This window comes from Mus musculus, chromosome 10, assembly GCF_000001635.26.
Source record: "Mus musculus strain C57BL/6J chromosome 10, GRCm38.p6 C57BL/6J".
Taxonomy (NCBI): domain Eukaryota; kingdom Metazoa; phylum Chordata; class Mammalia; order Rodentia; family Muridae; genus Mus; species Mus musculus.
In genome coordinates, this window is record NC_000076.6 from 110,918,792 (window position 1) to 110,941,405 (window position 22,614).

Genomic DNA, 22,614 nt, shown 5'->3' on the forward strand with positions numbered 1-22,614 from the left:
AGCAGAAAAAGGACAATCGCTTGCTGAAAAAAAGGGAACATGAACTACCCTGCTTCCTTCAGTGAAAACAAACCAGAAGCCCCTCCCGTAAGAAGTGCAGCAAGCTGCGGAGGTAAAGCAAACAGATCGGAATCGTGAATGTAAGAATTGCTGGTATTTAGAAAAGCTCACAGCAGGCACCCATGCTTTCAAACTCCTGCCGCAATCTGGGGGAGATGTCAATCACTACTTGCACTGTTTTTCAACAGTCCTTGGTGGACAGAGAATCTGGCTGCAATTACGAGCTTATTTTGGATTGGGCCCAGCATACGACATAAAAAGGCATAAACCAGGCCTGTACTTTGTCACCGGAGGGGCCTTCCTCAACTCTGCCTCCTCCTACCCCCCCTAACAGGGCCTTTGGCAACGTAAGCGGGAAATTTTTTATTGTCGCAACGCGAGGGTACTGGCATCTATCAGTTAAAGTCATCCTAACCCCCACCAAAGAACTAGGCTATTAACAGCATGATGTTGCGCCTGGATGAAAGGGGTGATCGATTTGTGACAGAGGGGAGTAGTTTTGGTCGCTGCCTATTGCGGCGTGGAGGTCACCACTCTTCAAATACTAATTCTTAGGGCAACCCACTACTGATGACAGAGAAGTGGATCACCAAATGTCCTAGAATACAAACCAGATAGAGATGACATTATTTTGCTTTTTGTCTAGAACAATAATATGTCACCTCAAGCCCAGATTTTAGGTCCTTTCTGCTGTCTTCGCCGGCGAGACATCCCTGGACTTTTCGGACAACTGCAAACAATTGCAAACTGAAACCCGAAGCCTTTTGGCGCCAGGGTTTCTGCGTGGGTTGTGGGTTTCTTCCCCCCTCAGCAAAGAGTGGTGGGGGAAAGCAAAACACTTGGGGAATGAGGTGTTTTCATAACGTCATTTGTTTAGTCTAGATGAGGAATGCAGCTCTTTCGCGACAGGAAAGCTGCGGATTCCAGAAGCCGGGATTCTGACCAGAGACTATCCTGCACCGGGGAGTCCTGCACCCCGGAGGCTAACATATGGCGTTTGTGCAGTAAAGGGTGGCGGGAATCCCACGGGGCGACACCGGATCTCGCTGGCTCCGGGCCGATCCTGAGTGCTCCGGACGTCCCGGGACCGGCGGGTAGGAGCAGCCGGAGACGGTGGGAGACTCGGACGCGCGGGAAGCCGCAGGAAGAGGCGGGATTCCGGTCTTTTGTCTCGGGGCCAGAGCTCGAAACCCGCAGCGGGAGCCCAGCTCAGCGGGCCGGGCGGAGACCATCGCACACCCCGAGGGGCATGACCGATGATGGGCGTGGCGAACAAGGCCACGCCCAACATAAGTCTTTAAAAGCGGGCACACGCGCTCCCGCCAGTCTCCGGATCCGCCCGCGGCTTTCCTCGGTCAGACCTCGTTAGCTCCGCCCGCCGCGTGCTCCCTCCTCCCACTCGGGTGAGTCCTAGGAAGCCTGCAGCCCCGCGGTCCCTGTCATCTCCACCCCTGCTCCTGACTATGCTTCCACCCGTCCTCTCACTTCTGCCCCAATGCGGGGTCCACTAGCACACCTGCTGTCGCCCCCAGACCATCCCTGCCCTGGGACCTCATGTCCTTGGGGCAGGTAAATCATCCCCTGTGACCTTTAATTTTCCATCCTGTTCTCTGGGAGAGAGGCGAGCTGGGAGTTTCTCGTGGCCGCCAATGCCTCTTTTTGTAGCCCCAGGCTCCCTCCCAGGGCTGATTCTCCCCTTCGGGTAGGAGGGGTTAGAGGCTTCGGGGCTCCAGTGCCCCAAGGGTGTGTCTGCCCAGCCCTGACGACCTTCTCGGGAATTGGGTGGGTACTCTGGGGTGGTGGGCGTCTCCATACCCTCTGAGCTCCAGTTCTCCTGTGGCGAAACGGAGCTCCTGGCCATCGCCTTTGTTCGGTGGTCTCTGCCCACCCGGCACAGAAGGAACCATAGTGAAATTCTAGTTGAACATTCCTAGCTTTTCCTGGTGCTTTCTACCTTTAAAGTACAAACAAGGATACAGCATTGCTTGGTTCTGAAATTCTGCAACAGGTCCTAAAAGTCACAGTATGGGTTCAGAGCTAGATAATAGTTATAGGCATCCGTGAGGTAAGGGGTGAGGTGAGGGGAGAGCTCTTGAAACTTCTGCCCCCTTGGAAGCCAGGACTTTGAACTTTATTTGTTTACCTGATTACTTTTTGAGTAAATATTTGGTTTGACCTGTTTTGTTTGAGTCGCATACATTTTTACTTTATTAAATGCTTTTCAGTTCGGGGCGGGGGGGGGGCTGGGTGTAGTAATTTTTTAACTTGGGCAGCGAAAATAGTTAAATTATTGACTTTTTCAATGCGTGCTTAATCTCTACTTACATAAAACCAAAGAATCCAAAAAGGAAGTGATTCTTGTACCCAGATTCTTCAAGAAAGATTTAAACGGTAGATTTCAAAAGAGAGACTCATACAATCTCAACACTGCATACAAGTGACATTTGGGACCCTATTCTCTGCCATTGCCTTGTAATTGTTACTGATAATTCCTTCATTACTCCTCAAGGCTGTTTGACCCCACTTTTTATAGCCAGGTTGCCATAGACGTATACATCCCATGAGTCTCTGGAACACTGTTTGCTTAGTTATCTTGAATATGTTGGAGCACACCTCGGTGCTTGTTAACTGAATAAAGAAGGCGGGAACAGACAAGGCCCCGTTGTGGGGAGCAGTAGATATTTATTAACAGATTTCAGCCAACGTGGTGTTTTTTTTTTTTTTTTTTAACACCATAAATTGTTAACAGATTCCTCCCAATCTTGTTTGAAAATTTTTGGCTGATATGGAATATGCTCAAGAGCATGCTAAAATCAGTACTGATTGGAGGGCCATCCTGGTGAAGTTGCACAGTCTTGGACTTGAGGGAAATTGTATCTTTATTAAAAGATAGCATAAATGTTGGTATCAAGTAGGGGGACAGGATACTAGGTCCAGGCATAACTCTGTCAATACATAGCTTTGAGAGCTCAAGCCTTTGGTTTCCATTTTCCTTCTGTTACAAATGAGAGGGATGAATGAGATGGACATAGGGGACCCTCTAAGGGAGAGGAGGTGTAACATGGGAGGGCAGAAATCAAGTCTAGAGTGTCACTCCCAAGTCAGTACCCCTTGGTTTGGTGCCCCTAACACGTTAACACTCTCTGGTCTCAGCCTTGTGAAATAGGTCTAATAGCATCCTTGCTGGGGTGGTGGGGGAGAGGGAAAGGGTGTGTCTGGGTAGGGTGTGTGTGTAAGGAATGCCTAAGTACAAGGTACAACCTTAGGGATATGTATGTGGTGGGTTGCTTGTGGTTTTAGATAACTTCCTGCGCTTTCTGAAACTTGGAGTGAAATGGTTCTTGGTGGGAGTCTCTCCAGAGAGAGGGGACTTCCACTTGAACATCCCCCAGCCCTTCCCTCCATCCTCAGACCTCCCGAGGTTTCCTCAGGACTCCATCACTGCCTGGACTGGAATTTGCTTGCCAGCTCCTGGGTCCTGTCGGTTGGGTAACACCTAGGGAAGGAATCCTGTTTGTATGTCCCAGGCCTCTTCTCCAAACCTGTGGCTTCTTGTTGTGTGTTGTTTATAGTACTGGGCTTGAACCTAGGACCTCGTGAATACTAAGCAAGGACTCTGAAGGGAGCCACAATCCACCCTTTTAATTTTTTTCATTTTGAGACAAAATTTTGCAGTTTCCTAGGCTGGCCTTGAACTTTAGACCATCCTGTCAGAGTCTCCCAACTAAGCTGGGATTACAGACCTGTGCCTGGTCCAAAACGTTTTTAAATATATAAGAGACAGCACGTGTGACTGAGATTTGAAGGAGTTGAATTTCTTGCATTGAAAATCAAGATCTAGAGGACTGCTTCTCATTCTGCATTCTAGGGAAAGCAAGGCGCGGCTTCTGGCTGTTAGATTTTATTGTTGTAGGCTGTAGAGGGAGAGCCATAGTGTACTGTGTGTGAATCATTTGCAGAGACTTAGCCAGGTCCTTGCATTTTCACGAGCTCCTTGTGCCAACAGTACTAATTGCTTTTGCCTAGTAATAAAAGTTCAGACAGATTTGGATACAGCAAGGCGAAGGGCCTTGACAGTTAACTGTAGGAACGGTTTCCTGGTGGCTTCACAAAAGGAATGGAGAGAGAATCGAATCTAGTATAGCAAATGCTACGAATCTTTGGCATAGCCACAGGTGACAGTACTGCTATCTCTGTGGCTGCCAGTGAGCTCTATTGGTGTTCTAAGTCTCTTGTTTTCATAGTTAATATTTACCAGGTTTTCCAGCCATAAAAAATGAGAATCATGGCAATGCCTACTTACCATTTAGTTGTGAAGACTATATCAATAAACAATGTAAATGAATATGGTAAATATTACAGGAGTATTTGTCATTGTGACTACCTGCTATGTAACAGACACTATTGTAAGGGTGGTTTGCATATATTGTTTAATCTCAGAACAGCTTTATGATATAAATCAGCATCACTTTCATTTTTAAAATAAGAAAACTGGCAGATAAAATGTTATCTTTATCATTTGCCAAATACGCAGGAATCTTGGCATCTAAATCCAGGTTCTCCATGTGCAGAAGGTGAGGATGTTGAATTGTGTGAATAGTTCTGAAGTATCTGGTCACATTCACAGATTGCTGATTGCTCTGGGATGGGTTGGGTCCAGAGATTACCAAACTTACAGCATATCCGCGTTTAATTACAGAGTGTGACCGGGCAGGTACCACCCACATCCATGTCAAGAATTTTGCTGTCCTCCCGTTGAAGGCATTGTGGTGACGGCATGCACATTAGCTAACGCGAAGAGGCCAGGGTCACTCAGTCGAGGGGAGGTTTCTTTCCATGGTGACATTAGACTTCGGTGAGCAGAGAGAACTAGGAAGAGCTTCTTGTTGAAACATCACAGTTTGGGGGCACCGGCCACACTGCATGGAGGAGCCCCGGGTGGGCAGGAGTCCATTCCTGTGCTTGGAGTATGGGGACTCAGAGATGGAGAACTCTCGGTGATCTGAATGCTCAAACTTTAAAAGTCCTTGTGAGAAAAAAAACAAAACAAAAAAGAAATCCAGGGAGTTTTAGGGAGAGCTTCAACATGAGTCCGGTTTGCTACTTCGGAGGCCAGTGACCTCAGCGGGCTTGCACGGTTGAACTTGGTACCATATCCAGACCAGGAGGTGTCCCTAAAGAAAAGGTGGCCTTAGTGGAGTGGCTGACACTTTCCCCGGGTACTTAGACTTGCCATCTCATATCACAGTTCAAGGTGTCGCAGCTCAGAGGTTATGGCCTCAGGGGTGGGAACTGGTGTTTAGACCTAAGTACTTCAGATTTTAATGTCCATATTCATTGTGTTGGACCCGGAGTGTCAGTAGTTTCGAGGTAGTGTGTACTTCACTGTTCTTGGCAGGCATTGTTACAGTGATCTTTAGTGTACAACTGGCGCTGAGCTTAGGCTTCTCAAGGGATGCATTGTCATGGGTATGCAAGAGAAAGCCATGTCAGTAAAATTAAAACCATGCTGAAGTTGTTTACATTGTGTGTTTGTGTGTGTGTGTGTGTGTGTGTGTATGTGTGTGCAATGTAAACACTTTTATATGGGTGTGCGCATATGCAGGTAGAGGCCAGAATGTCAATGGTGGGTGTCTTCCTTGAGCCCTGCTTACTTTAATTTCATTTGTTTATTGTTTGTTTCTTTGTTTACCTATCTATTTTGGGTTTTCCAAGGAAGGGTTTCTCTGTAGCTATGGCTGTCCTGGAACTCACTCTGTAGACCAGGCTGCCCTAAACTCAAGAGATCCACCTGCCTCTGCCTCCCAAGTGCCGGTGGGCCACCACTGCCAGGCTATTTATTTATTTTTGATAAACAATTGCCCAACCCTGCCGCTTAAGGATTCAGCTCTGATGGCTAGCCAAATGAACTCAAGAGATCTATTTCCTCAGTGTTCAGACTGCACATACACGCTGCTATGGCCAATTTTTGTGTCCATACTGGGGATGTGAAGTCAGGCCCTCATGAGTTTGTGCTTCCAGGCACTTGGCAGACTGTGCTGTTGCAGCCCTGTTTGCATATTTTCAAAAATCACTTTCTGTGTTTGGATGTTTTGCTTGCATGTATGTATGTATGTATGCATGCATGTATGTATGCATGTATGTATTATGCATGTATGTATGTATGTATGTATGCATGCATGCATGTATGTATGTGTGCATGCATGCATGCATGTATGTATGTATGTATGTATGTATGTATATATGTATACCACAGGTGTGCTTGGTTCCTGAGGAGTCCAGGCGATGATGTAGCTCACTGGAAGTGTAGTTACAGAAGGTTGTGAGCTGCCGTTTGGTGCTAGGAACTGAACCCAGGTCCTCTGGAAGAGGAGCAACTGCTTTTAGCCATGGAGTCACTCAGCCTGCTTATATATCTTTATCATCAAAGAACAAATCCCTATGAAAGAGTCTTCCTTGTAACTCCGTGTCTGTGTGTGTGTGTCTCTGTGTGTGTGTCTGTGTGTGTGTCTGTATGTGTGTGTCTCTGTGTGTACCTGTGGGAGGGTGTGTTTGCCCATGGTTGAAAGTATCTTTAAGCTGTCCCTTTTATACTTTTCTAGACAAGGTCTCACCAGGCATGGAGCTCAGTGCTTTTTGGTTGGTTGGTTTTGGTTTTATCTGGACTGGTTGGCTAGAGAACCCTTGATACGCTCTTGTTTGCTGCCACCCCTAGTTCTGGGAATACAGTGTATACCATCAGTCTTAGGTGGACGCTGGCAATCTGAACTCAGGGCCTTCCTCAATGCTGTGCAGCAAACTCTTCCCTTACTGCGGTGTCTCTCTACCCCCTAGCTGCTTATCTTCAGCTCCCAAGCCAGTGCATGGTATGCCTTATTTGGTGCTGTGGTTGAAGTCCAGATCATTGGTCCCCTCTGTGTGACACAGGTGCTCATTGAAGTTCACCTTCAGCCCCCAGGATATGTGTCGAATTATGTTTATTTGGAGTTCTTCATAAACAACAATTACAGAGCGCCTATCATTCACCTCTCCCCCGGAGGAACCTACGGACAGAAATGAATTTAGAAGTTGTCCCTGGATAGGGGAGGGAATGAGGTCAGATGCCATCAAAGGCCAGAGCTAGGAGGATAAGGAGAGAGTGGAGTATTTATAATGACATTTACACATTCCTCTGGGCCTGGGGGCATAGGCCTGTAACCCCAGATACTTGCAAGGCTGGCTGTCAGGGGGATCGCAGTTCGTGGCTAACAGAAGCAACATCGATGACATCTTGGTGTCTCAACATTTTTAAAAGTAAAAATTAGGCTGGGGGCTGTCACGGTGGTAGAGCACTTGCCTCGCCTGTGCAAGGCCTGGGGTTCAGTTCTCAGTAACTCAGTTCTGTGTGTACAGAAGCTGAATATTGTAAAACCTGGAGAGACACTGTCCTCTGAGTGTCTGCTGTCCAAGCACCTCCTAGCAAATTCTGGGAGCTCTGTAGAGAAGGCACTGCTATCCCTGTCCTCATCAGGGGAATGGCAGACACTATGTTACACACATCGTGTTACACTGTGTTGTTACATGCTTACTCAGGGCCAGGGTGAAGATCTGGCTTTCTTAGAAGGATGCTGTAATGGCTACCAGGTTACCAAGACCTGAAGGATCCCTCCTTGGCACCGCTGTGTTTACTAGCTGAGAAAATTAGACTGGGGCAACAGAAGAAAAAAAACTCCTCAGATTAGCAGGAGCGGCAGCCTAGTTTCTGGTTAACCACAGCTTTGAAATACAAGCTTTGCCAAGAGCCATTGTATTAGGGACAGTACAACTCATTTGTATCCTTTAACAAGCCACTCGCCCCCAAATGTGGCTCAGATGAAGCTGGTTTATAAAAATTTTCCCTTTTGAGAGAGTAGACAATAGACAAGTTTCTAGGGTAACAAGGGGGGCTTTGATGTGTGTTGAAGCTGGAAGCATTTCCATTTAAAATCTGGATTTATTCACAGAGACACCCAAACTCTTCGTATCAGATCAGGTGACTTACACAACTAAATGGGGCCGTGTACACTTAAATGCAAAGGTGCCAAATACAGAGCCAGCTGTATAAGAACGGCTTGGTCTATGGAACTGGAGAGATGGCTCATTGCTAATCTTGCAGAGGGCTGGGGTTTAGTTTCCAGGACCCACATGATGGCTCAAAACCAGCTGAAATACCAGTTCCACAAGTCTGTTGACCTCTTCTGGCCTCTACAGGCACTGTACCCAATACATAGACATGTGCAGACAAACTAACTGCCCAAATACATAAAATAAAAATAGATCTGAGAGAGAGAATGAATGAATGGCTTGACCCCTTGTGGGCACTTTGCAGGTCTTGTTGGTTCCCTAATGGGTAAGAACTTCACAGCAGGTGAGTCAGATTTAGCCTCCAGTCACAGCTCAGAAGGGTGGGTCTCTTGGGTTTGGGTTGGTGTTATCGTCTGAGAAGCAGGAATCGAGGAAAGAAGGGTTTCACTTATGTATTGACTTGTAAACCAAGCAGTTTAGTCCAGTGCAAAGGGTAAATTCTAGTTCTGGAAGTTCTATTGAAAACCCAAGAACAAGACTAAAAGCAGAAAAAGCCCGTGTTTGGCCTACGCTGTGTGGAAAGTGGGGATTTATCTGTGCTCTCAACCTTGTGTAAGCGAGCGCATGGGCTCGGGAAAGGCACAGGGCACACACAGACTTCGCAGTGCAGATTCGTCTGCTCTGATTAATGGCAGCTGTCCTAGAGGATCAGCGCCAAAGACTCAGAGGAAAAATGAAGCCTTGCATTTCTTAAAAATATGCACAGCCATGCCAAGAGTGACAGAAGTGGAAGGCTTATCATGTGTTCTCCTGCCAAATCCAGGTCCCGTCCATGGGGAGTCAGACTAAATGTGTGAAGTTGAACTTCATTTCTTCAGACAGTCAGCGCTGTGAGTGGGACCGTTGTTGTACCTTTCAGTGGCCAGGAAAGGTACTTCAGAGTGACTCATCAGCTAAGCTTTTGGTTGTTAAACCCCGTGGCTCGGCAGCTATGCTGTTTGAAGGTTGTTCCTGGGTTTTCTTACAGATGTAGGATTTTATCTTTACAGCACTCGGTAGCAGGAGCTGCCCTTCCAGGTTTATAAGACAAGCAAAACATTGGCGGGGGTTGGGGGAGCCCAAACCAGCCTGTCTCTCTGCTTTTCTTTCCATTATGGAATGGTTATGTACAAAACACATAGCAATTGACTATAACTACCCATCAGCTGTCCAGAAACAGAGAACATAAATCTGACTGAGGCTTACACAGGGTGTTTGGTCTGGTTTGGTTTGGTTTGGTTTGGTTTTTCCTATAGCAAAGAAGAGGTTCTTCAAAAATCCTTACAAATGCCCTTAAGATGGACGGGACCTTAATGTCTAGATACAAGCCACACGGACTGGTAGCAAGTGAGAGAAAACAGAGACGTAGTAGAAGCAGAAAAGCTAAGAACATAGTAAGCAGGATGCCCCAGAAGGCCCAGGTATCTCCTGAAAACAGGCACGCTCTCACTCGGCTGCAGTGGCGTGCACACCTGCGCAAGAGCGGACTTCTAAGTGAATCTATGGTAACTGCTACCACATAAAGGAAGGGGACATAGTAACTCCTTAAACAAACTGAGTAACGAAACAGACTGCTTTTTACTGGACAGAACAACATAAATGGTCAGTTAAGTATGTCTGAGTGCCATTCAAGGACAAGTTGATCTGACCTTGGTCTTGATGGAGTTCTGTTTCCTCATTGGGATTGCTCCAAAGACAGACAGCAGGATCAAAAAAAAAAGAAAAGAAAAGAAAAGAAAAAATGACTATCAGGATGATATTAAATTGCCTGTGCTTAATATGATGGGACACACCTTGATAACAGTAGTGCCTCAATAGCCAACTGATTACCTATAATCCTGGCCTTATATGACCTCTGGTCTCCTTAGGTCTCATGAGGGACCCTCCAGGGGATACCTTTTCCATCCATGAACACTGCAGAACACTGGTAGGGCACCTTAGCGGCCAGGGCAGTCGGCAGCAGTCACTAATCGTACTGCAAATTGAAGCCAGTGCAGGCTTCAGTGCAGGCTGTTGGAGCTAGTACTACCCTGTGTCTTGGGTTTATAGTCAGGCTTAAGTTTCAATCAGAGTTTAAACAATGACGCACCTGTTTCCTCAGACGGGCATAAAAGATAGACACAACATGAACAGAGAAGGCTGGGTGGCTTCGTGGCAAGCCTAAGAGCACTTGTAGACCCTTTCATCCCTGTTTAGGCAGAAGTCGTTTCTTTCTGCACATCGATACCCAGGACTTGGTGCTAGCTAGTGCTATCAGTCAGGCCTTTGTGTAGAAGACCTTTGCGTGTTATTAGTGTTTATTTCAAGGAACAGGCCCTGGTCTCACATGAGATTTAAAAATCAAGTTCAGTGGCTCATATAACTAAGGGGTTCGGGAGAAGTTGAGTATAGCCAAATCAGGGACTGCAAGACTCTTCCTAGGTCTGGCACCATGGGGCCTCGGGTCTCTGTTTACAGTAGCCAGAGCTACTCTGTATTCCCCCTGCTCTAAAGCACAGCTCTGGGGTTACCTTTCAAGGAGCTGGACTGGCAGGAGGTCTTGTGTTCATACCTGGTTGAGGGTTGCCATGGTGCGAGAGTGGTTGCTTTGGTCCAGCATGCCTGTGGAAACCCAGCCCCCTGGGAGACAGGGTGCAGCAAGTTAAATTAATAAATGGATTAATGTCACTATAAAAAGTCTCGTGGAAGTGGGTTTCCTTTCTTGCTCTTCTGCCTTGTGTCTCTGTGTTGAACACACAAGCTTAGAAGCAGGGGCCAGGGTCCCTCGCCAGACACCAAGCCTACCAGCGCCTTGGGCTTGAACTTTACTCCGAGAAATCCCATTTTTGTTCTTCACATACCATCCAGCCTGAATCTGTTACAGCAGCACAAAACAGGCTAGGACCAGCAGAGTCAGTGCCTAGAAAATCAGTGCTTTCAAGCTGTGTGTGATGACGTTCAATGCAGGGATCCTGCTGATATGACCTGGTTTGCTCACCAAGAGCCCTGGCATGAGCCCAGACTCCTACCGCATAAACAAGACACTAGATGTCTGGATTGTTTATTAGCAGGTATCAGGGCTTTTGGGAAACTCCAGATCTATTCTGGTTGGCCAGAGCCCTTGTCTGTCTAGCTCAGCATGTCAGCCCCTTCCTCCTGCCTCAGGGGTTGTGGGGCTCATCCTTTCTTGCTATTGACAAAAACCATGCTTCTGTCCATAAGCCTGCACCGTACAGCGCTGGATCTGTCTGGTCCGCCTCTGTCTCCTGCCCTTTGCTGACATGTTACTGGGTACCAGGAGTAGGTTTCCCTGAAACAGAGGATGACTACGCACACTCATGGTCACTGTGGCATAGCATTAAATCTTTGATGTATTTGCTTTTGCTATAACATACCTGAAGCTGGGTTACATTATAAAAGAGTTTGCTTTGGCTAATAGTTCTGCTGTCCCCTGTGTGGTAGTAAAATTGGAAGGGTAAATTGGTGTGTTTATACAGCGAGGATGGGGAGGTGCCTTCTAACAGGTCTCTATTGTGAGAATTAATTTCCCCCCTCTGTATGTGTAATTGTGGAATCCCCAGGAGCCAGATACTACCACTAGGCTCCCCCCACCCCCTAATGCTGCCACATGCAGAAATTAAATCCCTAGCATGAGTTTTGGTGAACACTAATGACAGACACTCAAATTTAAGTTTCTAAACACTTGCCTGAATTTTGGCTTGAACTGGTCATTTCAAACCTCTGTGAGCTAAGAGCTCTGTGAGCTAAGAGCGATGTTTCCTCCACGATATGCTAGATAAAAATCTGGGGGTGGGGGGTAACCAGAAGAGGGACAAAGCACCTTGTACTAATTGTTTAAATATTTAATAAAGGTCTCATCAGGAAACCTAATAGAGGTCTGCACCCATTTTAATGGTTGTATGGGAAATCACGCCCTTTTAAGGGCAAAGATGGAAGCTTTTCCTCTGCTTACCAGAACTAACGTGTGTTCTAATCAGGTTTATATTTATAAAGGAAATGCCAACTTTTACAACCAGCCATTTTTTTAAAGAGGCAAGGGCCACATCCAGAAACTTAGCAGGCAAAGGCTGCAAATACCCCTCACAGAAGGGAAGCCCAAAAATCGGTGTTAGGGGGAAAGGGAGTAGACCACAGAAACAAGGTCCCTTCTTAGCCGGCTGGCTTGCTCAGGCAGTTGAGAACGCTGACATTCCGAAATCAGCCAGTTAAGCTGTCCCGGGAGGCCGGTTTGTTAAGGGGAATTAGCGAATGTTGCCCCTACATCATAGATAGTCTGGGATTTCACATCACATCAGACCATGTTTGGAGACTGTCCCCACATACCATGACAGTCACTGCAGAGAAGGGGACTTGATAGCGTTTTCTGTAGGCCTGACAAACCTGGCTGAGTGGGAACACCAACTGTTGGCGGGACTAGGGGCTTTGGGGGTTAGTGAAGCGCACAGCAACTTACTTGGCAGCCATCTGGACATGTTTGTTGTGGTGACCGTGGGGGGTTCCAGGGCAGTTGTGCTAGCCACAGAAAGCTACGTGAGCTGTAATTGGACTCTGTACATACAAATATGTTCCTTGCTTATGTACATTAAATGCTAAGAACTCAATGTCTTTGCACTGAATTAAACATACAGCAGAGAACTATAATGCAAGCTTTCCCGCTGAGTTTGTAAAAGGCTCATTAAGAGCTGGGTGTGGGAGAAGACTGTGTCTGTCTCTCCACTCCCATATTATTCCTGTGGGTTCTAGGGGCTTACTTTGCATTGTACTCTGGTGACCTGTCTCTTCCACTGGATGCAAAGATCCCTTTGTCTTCTAGAAAAGAGGCTGTCTGAGTCAGTTTCCTAATGAGAGCTATAATTTGGGAGTGGAGATGGAGCTATTTTGGAGGAACGCGGGCCTCTGAAAGATGTGGTTTGGGTGGTTCACGAAGAAGCAGGATCTGCTAGTACGCACTGTCTCGTGGGCTGAAGCAGCCCGGAGGGAACTCGTAAAACAAGCATCCTAATGCATCCTTTGTTCCGCAGAATGCCTGTCTGGGGCGGTGGAAATAAGTGCGGGGCCTGCGGGAGAACCGTGTACCACGCGGAAGAGGTGCAGTGCGATGGGCGGAGCTTCCATCGCTGCTGCTTCCTGTGCAGTGAGTATGGTCCCCTCCCCCTTCAGTTCACCTCTGGAAGAAAAATAACAATGCTAGCTAAGAGAAATGGTTTAGAGTGACGGGGTTTTTTGTTTGTTTGTTTTTTGTTTTAACCGCTGAGTCATCTCTCTAGCCCAATGGGCGGTTTTTATGTCATTGATCTTAAGACGCTGAGGACTGAGCCAGAGGGAAGACCACCTAGCCCTCAGTTCTGGCCAGTTGGCCTTAGCCTTTGTCACCTCTGTCTGTGTCCTCGGGACAATCTGGCACCTACTGAAAGTTTCTGGCACACCCTGTGTGTTTGGCTTGATTCGGTTAATAAGTTGATCTTTGCCACTTTTCTCTTTCTTGCTGGGCTCCCTTCTGAACACCAACAACTGAAGTTCAGAGTATACAAGCTTGGTTTCTACAGAACCTTCAAATTTGACCTTCTATAGCCGGGGGTCTCAACTTTCTAAATGCTGCGATCCTATAATACGGTTCCTTGTGTTGTGGTGACCCTCAGCCATACAGTCATGATTCACTACATACACTGTTATGAATCGTAATGCAAATATCTGATACAGAATATCTGATATGGGTCATGGGGTTGCGACCCACAGGTTGAGAATCTCTGTTCTACGGTATTGCTTGTTAGTTGATCACAGCAATTGGAATTCTCAATTTGGCAGAAGAATATAGCATACCTAGGTCCCTACAGGCACACTGGGATTATCATTGTTTATTATGTGGAAGTAGGACATAAAACACTTATCTGTGTGTTCTGAAGAATAAACACCCATGAGAGAAACAAGAAGAGGAAAAAACCCCTTCAGAAGACATTTAAGTCATTTCAAAAGCCGTGTAGCCTCATGGCCTGAGAAACTCACCAGGAGTCAAATGATAGAAGTTTCTCTAATGAAGGATCCATGCATGCAGAAATGTGCCTTATTTCTAGATTATACAGTGAAAAGTACTGTAAACAGCTATATTTTAAACATAAATTTGCTGGGCCAGTGTGTGGTGGCACACGCCTTTAATCCCAGCATGGGGGGGGGGCGCGGAGGGGGAGTTGCAGATTTCTGAGTTCGAGGCCAGCCTGGTCTACAAAGTGAGTTCCAGGACAGCCAGGGCTACACAGAGAAACTCTTTCTTGAAAAAAAAAAAAGAATTACACTTTAGGAATGAAACTTTCAAATGTGGCTTGTCTTGTTTCCATGGCTGCCAGCATTCAAGCTGTCTGTGTTTATGTACAGTATGTGTGGTTCACAGACAGTAAAATCTAACAGAAAGCCATGGTTATGAAAAGTCAAATTATTACACATGCATATTTTTTTTTGTAACTTCATAATGGCCACTGCCCCTCAGATTTGGCAAAACTATTTCTTTTCCAACGTAGTGAACTTTTTCTCTGTGATTTTTTTTTTTTAAGTAAAATCTGGATTTCAACAGGCATGTGACTAAGCAAAATGTTGGAAATCTGAAATGCAAATACTTTAGAAATGGTTCTCGTTTTCTTCTGGGATAAGCCCCAATGGCTGTGCCATAACAAAGCCAGTGTCTATTTACTGTCAGGCTGTTCACTGTCAGCTTTCCTCTTTCCCTGTTGTCTGAAGCCCGAACAAGGTAACTCAGGGTCACACACAGACCCTGAGGACTCTTGGGAGAGGCTAGAAGAGCTACGGAGGGAAGCGAGATGGCCACCAGCAAGCTGTGGTTTTAGTCCTGTTGTGGTAACATAGATGGGAGACTTTTTTTTTGTTGTTGTTGTTTTTTTTTTTTTGTTGTTGTTGTTGTTGTTTTTTTTTTTTTTTTTTTTTTTTTTTTTTTTTTTTTTGCCGTCTAGGGTTTGAACCTAGGGCCTTGTACTTGCTAGGCAAGTGTTCTATCAGTGAACTGTATCCTCAGCCCTAACACACGTTTTTTTGAGAACAAATTTTGTATATGTTTATGCTGTGTTAAGGCCATCTGGCCTTAAGGATAGGCAGTTATTATCTTTAACTGCATTTTAGTATTGAACCTGAAGTAGCTGCCATTTATTCTTCCAGAAAATACTTTCATCTAAGATAGTAGAAGTCCAACATTTAACTTTAAAATCAGCCAGCCAGCTCTTCTTTTGTCTACCTCCGCTCCCTCTTTTTCAGGGGGCATACGTGCTCTCCAGCCGCCCCAATGTGCCACCAGTGAGTTCCCTCACAATGTTTTCTTTTCTTTTTTTTTTTTTTTTTTTTTTTTTTTTTTTTTTTGTCCCTCTCAAGCCAATTTGAAGTTTTAGAAAGTGAAATAATGTCTGGATAGAGCATGATGACATTCGGCAGTTTTATGAAGTGGGGTCTGTAGAAATGTCTTGTGGTAAGGGATCCATCAAGAAAGAATGCAGCCTCCTTTGAGACAGGCAATGCAAATGCTGGCCCAAACCACTTGATGAGTTTCAGACCTACTTATCACTGCTGGGAAAGCTGGTGGGGAGACAGAAAGATGGCTTTTCTTCTTTTCATTCTAGACTAGGGATGAAAACTAGAATTTTGGATTTATTTTTACTATTATTATTATTTATTATTATTTTTTCCAGAGGATGCTCTTAGGGGAGAGCGGGCAGCAGAAACAACTTCCAGGCACTCGGGCACCGCTCTTTGGTTCTTATCAGGTTAGGATGTAGCAATTTTTGGTGTGACAAGATAGTAGAAAGGATGAGTGTTAAAAGCCGAGAGGGAGGGTTTGCAGGCATTAATTCACCCTTTTAATAGGTGGCACTTCTAAAATTTCCCGCTCTCCTGTCAATAGGCAGGTTCTATATAGCAAAGTTTGAATCTCTGATCTTGAAATTTTGACATTCTTGTGAAGCGGCTACCATCCATACCCCAGAGAAAAGCTACTGAGTCTTCAGGGGGAGTAGGCTGTGCAGACAGATGCTGGCTGGCTCACGGCTTTTGGGAAACCTCAGGATAAACTGTGGGACCGAGATAGCCTTTGTCATTTGGAGGCACCTCTGTTTTAAGTTAAAGCTATATATATATATATATATATATATATATATATATATATATATATATATATTCATATTTTAATGATGTTTAAAATCTATCTACCCTGGGGCTTAGTGGTTTGCAGGAAAAATTTAGACAGCACAACAGTGGCGATTCATGATGAAGAGATCTACTGCAAATCCTGCTACGGAAAGAAGTATGGACCAAAAGGCTATGGTTATGGCCAGGGCGCTGGCACGCTCAACATGGACCGCGGTGAGAGACTGGGCATCAAGCCAGAGAGGTGAGAGAATGTTACTCTCTTAAAAGCGGGTAGAACAGCTCCTGTCGCTCAGGCACCAGGAGCCTGCATATTTAGTTTAAACTAAGCAAGCAAAATAAAATGTGACCTCTACTAAATACTCATATGATTACTACGACGTTCTGTAACGTCATAATATTGACAGTTTTGTATCTAAAAATCTTAGTAATGAATGCAGGGACTTCTAGCCCTGGTTATATAGCATTTTAACTGATATCAGGAAAACATAAATCTCAAGGAACGTGACTTACATTAATATCCCATAGCACTCTGGAGATCAAATATCTTGAAATGAGTGTCTGAATTCTGAGATGCTTCTCATATGCAATTAAGCTGTCCACGGAAAGTCCTTAGTCACTCTTTCCTCAGGAAATTACGATCCTTCAACTTAGAAATTAAAACCATTTCCTGCTTCTGATGATTTGAGGGACAAATGCGAAGCCAGTCTTGAGTTCTGATAACCAAAGGTGTGTCACTCTGATAACCAGAGTGTCCTCCGTTCAGGTCACCTAATGCTGCGTTCATTTCCATGCTCAGGAAGGTCACTTGGAACGTCCTCTATTTCCTTCCTGCTTTCGTCCCTGGTTTTGAAACAGGCTCTCCCTGTATGGTCCAGAAACAGCCAACCTACCCCTGGTGGACACTGTTGAAATGTACTGTACTTCTTATATTCTCTTTTAAGTGTATCCCTGATTCCAAAGGGATTCCAAATGTTTCACAATATACATTACCTCTAAATCTTCCCATCAATGAAAACTAAATTCACAAGACCCCCAAAGGCTGTGTTTGTAGCCAGAACTGGGAAATCACGGATGCTCTTTCTGCCCTGTCCCCACCTTTCCCAGCAATAAGCAAGCTCTGTGTGCACGCCCTATGTGCAGTGGTAACCCTGTCTGTCCCTTCCAGCCGGGCCCTGGTCTGGTCTTCCTCTGCGATCAGGTCTAAGGAATTCCTCCTCCCAGAGGTCTTCTTTAGGACTCAAAACCATGGCCTGCCTTTTAACACACAGATTAAAGAGCTCACAAGGGGCTCCTCGAGAGGTAGCACTGAGGCGAGTAATTTATCCCATCAGCAAGATATTTAACATCTGGGCCCCCATTTTAAAACCTATAACATGAAGTATCATAACCTGTGAAGTTGTTAAAAGACCAGAGGGGTTGCGATCTCTGTAAAGTTCTTAATGACACACTGGGAATTTTCTTCTTGGGACTCTAATCTTCTAAGTGTTAGATGTCAGGTTTGTAAGTTTTCAAAGATCATAAGTTTGGGTTGGAAATGATTTGAACATACACCAGTGTTCGAACAACTGAAGAAACACGCTGTAAATTCATGCTTTGAATCAGCCACACACACACACACACACACACACACACACACACACACACACACGACTCCAAGACAGCAAACTAGCCAGCAGTTCATGGAGAAAACTCCCGTGTGACTCAAACACAGAGTGAAGAGAGGTGAAGGGACAGCGAAGTCTTGAAAAATGATTTAACGAAAAACAAAATCAGCATTTCTATATTAAGATTTTGACTTTACTTATATGACTATTTTAACAGGTATTATATAGTGTGGAGTTGTCACGCAGCGACCTGTTGACTTCAGGTTCTGCAATGCCCTCAGCCAAGAGGGTGTTTTGCATATTCTAGTGTGACTGCTTATGAATGAGGGAAATCAATCCTGTTAACTATGATTCACCCTCGTAACCCGTCGTAAACAGTGATAGAAATACCATCCTGCCACGGGACACTGTCAGGCAGGACAGCAGAGTAACAGGTAAACAGTGATAGAAATACCATCCTGCCACGGGACACTGTCAGGCAGGACAGCAGAGTAACAGGCAAACAGTGATAGAAATACCATCCTGCCATGGGACACTGTCAGGCAGAGTAACAGGCACATTTCCAAAAGTATTTCCCATAAAGGAAACAGTTGAGTCACACTTTACCTGCTAAAGATGCAGTCAGCAAATAATCTGGAAAACACGCCTTCCTTCCCTAGTTGTGAACGACTTAGAGTCAGCCGATGTGTTTGCGGGTAGTTTTTAATGCCAGAATTGCTTACATTTGACTTTGCAGTCTCTGGTGATACACAAAGCTATGATCGAGTTATATTGCTATGTCTATGGGGGAGGGATAACTGCATAGGGAAGCTAGGGACATAATACAGTCTGTTCACACTCAGAGGGAAAGATACTTCAGTTTCAGGTTTGGCTTGCCTTTTTCTAGTCCTGATGAATCCAGACACAGGTAAAGTTAGACCATCCATGAGCACTTGGTGTGTTTATTTTTGGCAACTTCTGACACTGCCCCTGGGCAGCAGTAGAGCTCCGAAGCTCCTGTTAGCTCAGGAGGAACATTTGGAGAAACACTGCCTCATTTTTTTCTCCGTTCCTCCAGTGCTCAACCTCACAGGCCTACGACAAATCCAAACACTTCTAAATTTGCCCAGAAATATGGAGGAGCTGAGAAGTGTTCCAGGTGTGGGGATTCCGTGTATGCTGCGGAGAAGATCATTGGAGCTGGGAAGGTAGGGCGCTGTCTCTAAGTGGTAACTGCAGCACACACTCACACACACACAGGGTGCTGTCTGTCTCTAACTGGTAACTGTAATAAACACACACATACATACACAAGCATACATAGACACACACACACACACACACACATACATACACAAGCATACATAGACACACACACACTTACACACACATACATACACAAGCATACATAGACACACACACACATACATACACAAGCATACATAGACACACACACACACACACTTCCATTTCCCACTTACGCAGTGTGTTCTGGTTTAAGATTAAGCATTTCCAGCAGAATTTCCATTGGAATCATTGATTTCTGGGAGTGAAAGCCATGCTTAACTGTCATGTTTAAAGGAACGTGTTTTCCCTGACAATGCCGAACTGCGAACAATCTGCTGTGGACAGGTTTTGCAGGATAATCAGGGCTAAGACACCAGATGATGGCTAGATCCGTGGACTTGGAAAAATTACCACTTATTTCCTTCGAGCTGCTCAATTTTGAGCGAGGAAGGTTGGCAACTTTGAAGGAGCAGACTGGGTCTGTGGCAAGGCCAGAGCCTGCTCCCAGGCAAACAGCCCTTTACTGGTGGCTAGGAAGGATATGGACAGCAAAGAGGGCCAGCTTTCTAGCTGAGCCAAACCGTAGCCTGAGGAGGCTGCTTGTGCGCTGGTTTTCCCAGCCACTTGCTGCATCTAGATCATACCAAAGGAAACAAGCCTCTCAATGTCCTAACTCAGCTGTCTCTTCCAGCCCTGGCACAAAAACTGTTTCCGGTGTGCCAAGTGTGGGAAGAGTCTGGAGTCTACAACTCTGACTGAGAAAGAAGGCGAAATCTACTGTAAAGGTAAAAACTCGGTTCTGCTGTCTGTTAGTGTCACCAGAAAGGGAGACATCGTGCACTGTTACCTTTTGAAAATGAGACCGACATCTTAGGACAGTGATTACATTCTTCCATTCCTACTGTGTGTGTTAAGTCCCACACGGCTGGGGATCTGGCCGAATGGTAAAACGCTTGCCTATGTAGCACATTCACAAGGCTGAGCGCCACGCTCAGCACGGCCTCCCCAACCTCTGACTTCCTGCTTTAAGCCAAGCATATGACTACGTGAGGGTGACACACAGAAGGCAGCTGGATTTCACGCCTGCAGCTCATCACAATCCTAACTTGGATGCCGTGGGAATTCCTGGACTCGCTTCAAACAAGGATGCTCATAGCAGAGCCCATTTTATATCTTAAACTGACCTCTGGCAGAGCCTCCAGTTGGCTTTTAAATTCATGGCCATTTGTTAGTGACCTCTGATTAACTCTCCCTTTCCTTTGTAGGGTGCTACGCAAAGAACTTTGGGCCCAAGGGATTTGGCTATGGTCAAGGGGCAGGGGCCCTTGTTCATGCTCAGTAATGGTGTGAACCCAGTAAGCACGACAGAGAATCTCCATTACCAAACTGCAGATGGCGTTTATGGCGCTCACTACTGTGAAACAGCCAGCACTTGGCACTGGGCATCACCGAGCTGCCTGTGGGGGCTGGACCGACAGCGCTGCACTCTCCCGCCCACTCACTAGCGTCTAAGAGCATTCTTTTACATTTGAAATAAAATTTTGGCTTGATTTGGGTACCACCTCTTAATTAACCTTTCAGAGGAGCTGTTGTGATTTTTAGATGATGAGAAGTTATCTGGTTCCTTCCTCCAGTGAAAACCAGTCTCCTGATTAAAAAAAAAAAAAAGACGTTCTTAAAAAGACAATCAATTCCTTTATGCAGTAGGCTAACATTTGCACTCTGAGAGCTGAAAACGACATTTTTACTTTTGAGATTTTCATTCATATATATATATATATATACATATATATATATATATATATATATATATATATATATATATATAACAAAACACTCTTTGTTGAAGGTGCGCTCACTGGCAGTTTTCCAGGCTTCCACACGCACACACAAATGCACAGATCTCTTTAGCTGTCAAGATGCTTCGACTGACTCATGATTGCCAAGCTCCTTGGAGCCAGCAGTTAGCACTCAGCATCTCTTTCCCTTCTGCCCCATTTGAGCCTGCTGGTGGTGACTCTTTGTCAGGACAGCTCCCTAGAGGGTAGATGGAAATGATCTACATTAGTAACACCTGGGTATGAGACTCTGGCTGGAGAGGTGGCTTGGTGACTTTTGGGTCCCCAGTGCCCTGCTGAGCTCCGGTTCAGAGACCCTGTCTCCAAAGTAAGGTGATCCAGTGAAACACCTGATGTCAACCTCTGCTACTCACGTGGGGGTAGCAAGGTCCCCACTCCCCAGAGGCAGGACCCTAAATAAAGCACTGCTGGAGTCTTGGCTGCTGCACTTCACACAGACCGTTATTACTAAACTGAGCAACGTTCTAGCCCTGCCTAACAAATTTTAAAATCAAAACCAAACAGATAAACTTTTTCCAACTAACCTAACTGAATTATGGAACTAAGTTCGAAATGTTTACAAAAGTATCTAGCATGAATAAAAAACAAAAATTACTAGGTCTGAAAAGAAGGGGGAAACTCATCAACTGTACATTTCTATAATGAGGGTGGGAACTATCAAAAGCCACTAGAACTGGCCAAGATGTAGGGGGGGAAACAAGGGATGGAGGTTATGTAAACACTTACCCTGCAGGGAAAAACTCAGGAAATGCTAGGAATCGTTCAAAAAAGAAAGAGCATTCAGTCAACAGTGGAAGTCCTAGAAACCTTGCTACCATGTGAGGAGCCAGAACTGCCTGAGAGTTCTTGGGAGGGGTTGGGGGGGGGGGGCAGAAAAATATCAGAAGAATGACAGACATTTCCAAATTTGGTAAACTTGTAAATCTATAGATCCAAGCATTTTGATACTATAAACGCTAATCACTAAGCTCTAAAATAGTGCCTTCTCTTAAAACTTCATCAAGGCAGGAGTCTGGGTGCATATTTCTCATCACTGCTACCTGGGAAGCAGGGGCCGGTGAATCCATGGCCAGCCCTCAACAGAGCAGCTCTGCATCTCCAGCAGATGGGGACAAAGCGCACATCCAGGTCAGAGGCAAGGGCTTCCTGGGGGTCAGAGCTGGCCTCCTTGAGTGTGTGACTTAGACCAACACTGCATATTCTACTTGCAACTACAGATTTCCTACTTCAAAAGTCAAAGGTATTTAACAGTAAACACTTTGTGGGATGAGGGCGGGTTTCCTAATAAGCCCTGTCCCCAGATGTACTGCTTTTTCAGATAGTTCTACAAAGTAGAGCGAGACATATGCTAGGAAAGCCGTACCAATCTGGCAAGGTCAGGGACACGTGACTAATGACGAGCGGGAGTGCATCACATGAACATGGAGTTCATTGTCTTGAGCAGTTCTGGACTGAGCATCGACAGTTCTGGAGCCCTTCTATCTCATACCATGAAGTTAATTACGAACTGAATGTTAGTCTAACCTGAAACCACCCAATGATCGTCCCAGCCTCTGAGACCTCAGGAAACGAGACTGATAACAGGGAAGAGCCTCGCCATA

At 45.6% G+C, this 22,614-nt stretch overlaps 1 protein-coding gene across 1 annotated transcript; it reads left to right on the plus strand.

Moving 5' to 3' along the window:
- Nucleotides 1–1,384: 1,384 nt before the first annotated feature.
- Nucleotides 1,385–20,723, plus strand: Csrp2 (cysteine and glycine-rich protein 2). Its single transcript, NM_007792.4, has 6 exons — nucleotides 1,385–1,463; nucleotides 13,164–13,276; nucleotides 16,357–16,525; nucleotides 18,946–19,075; nucleotides 19,846–19,939; nucleotides 20,420–20,723. Exons 2-6 carry the CDS (start codon nucleotides 13,165–13,167, stop codon nucleotides 20,494–20,496), a joined length of 582 nt encoding a protein of 193 aa, NP_031818.3. The 5' UTR covers nucleotides 1,385–1,463; nucleotide 13,164; the 3' UTR covers nucleotides 20,497–20,723.
- The last annotated feature ends 1,891 nt before the right edge of the window (nucleotides 20,724–22,614 follow it).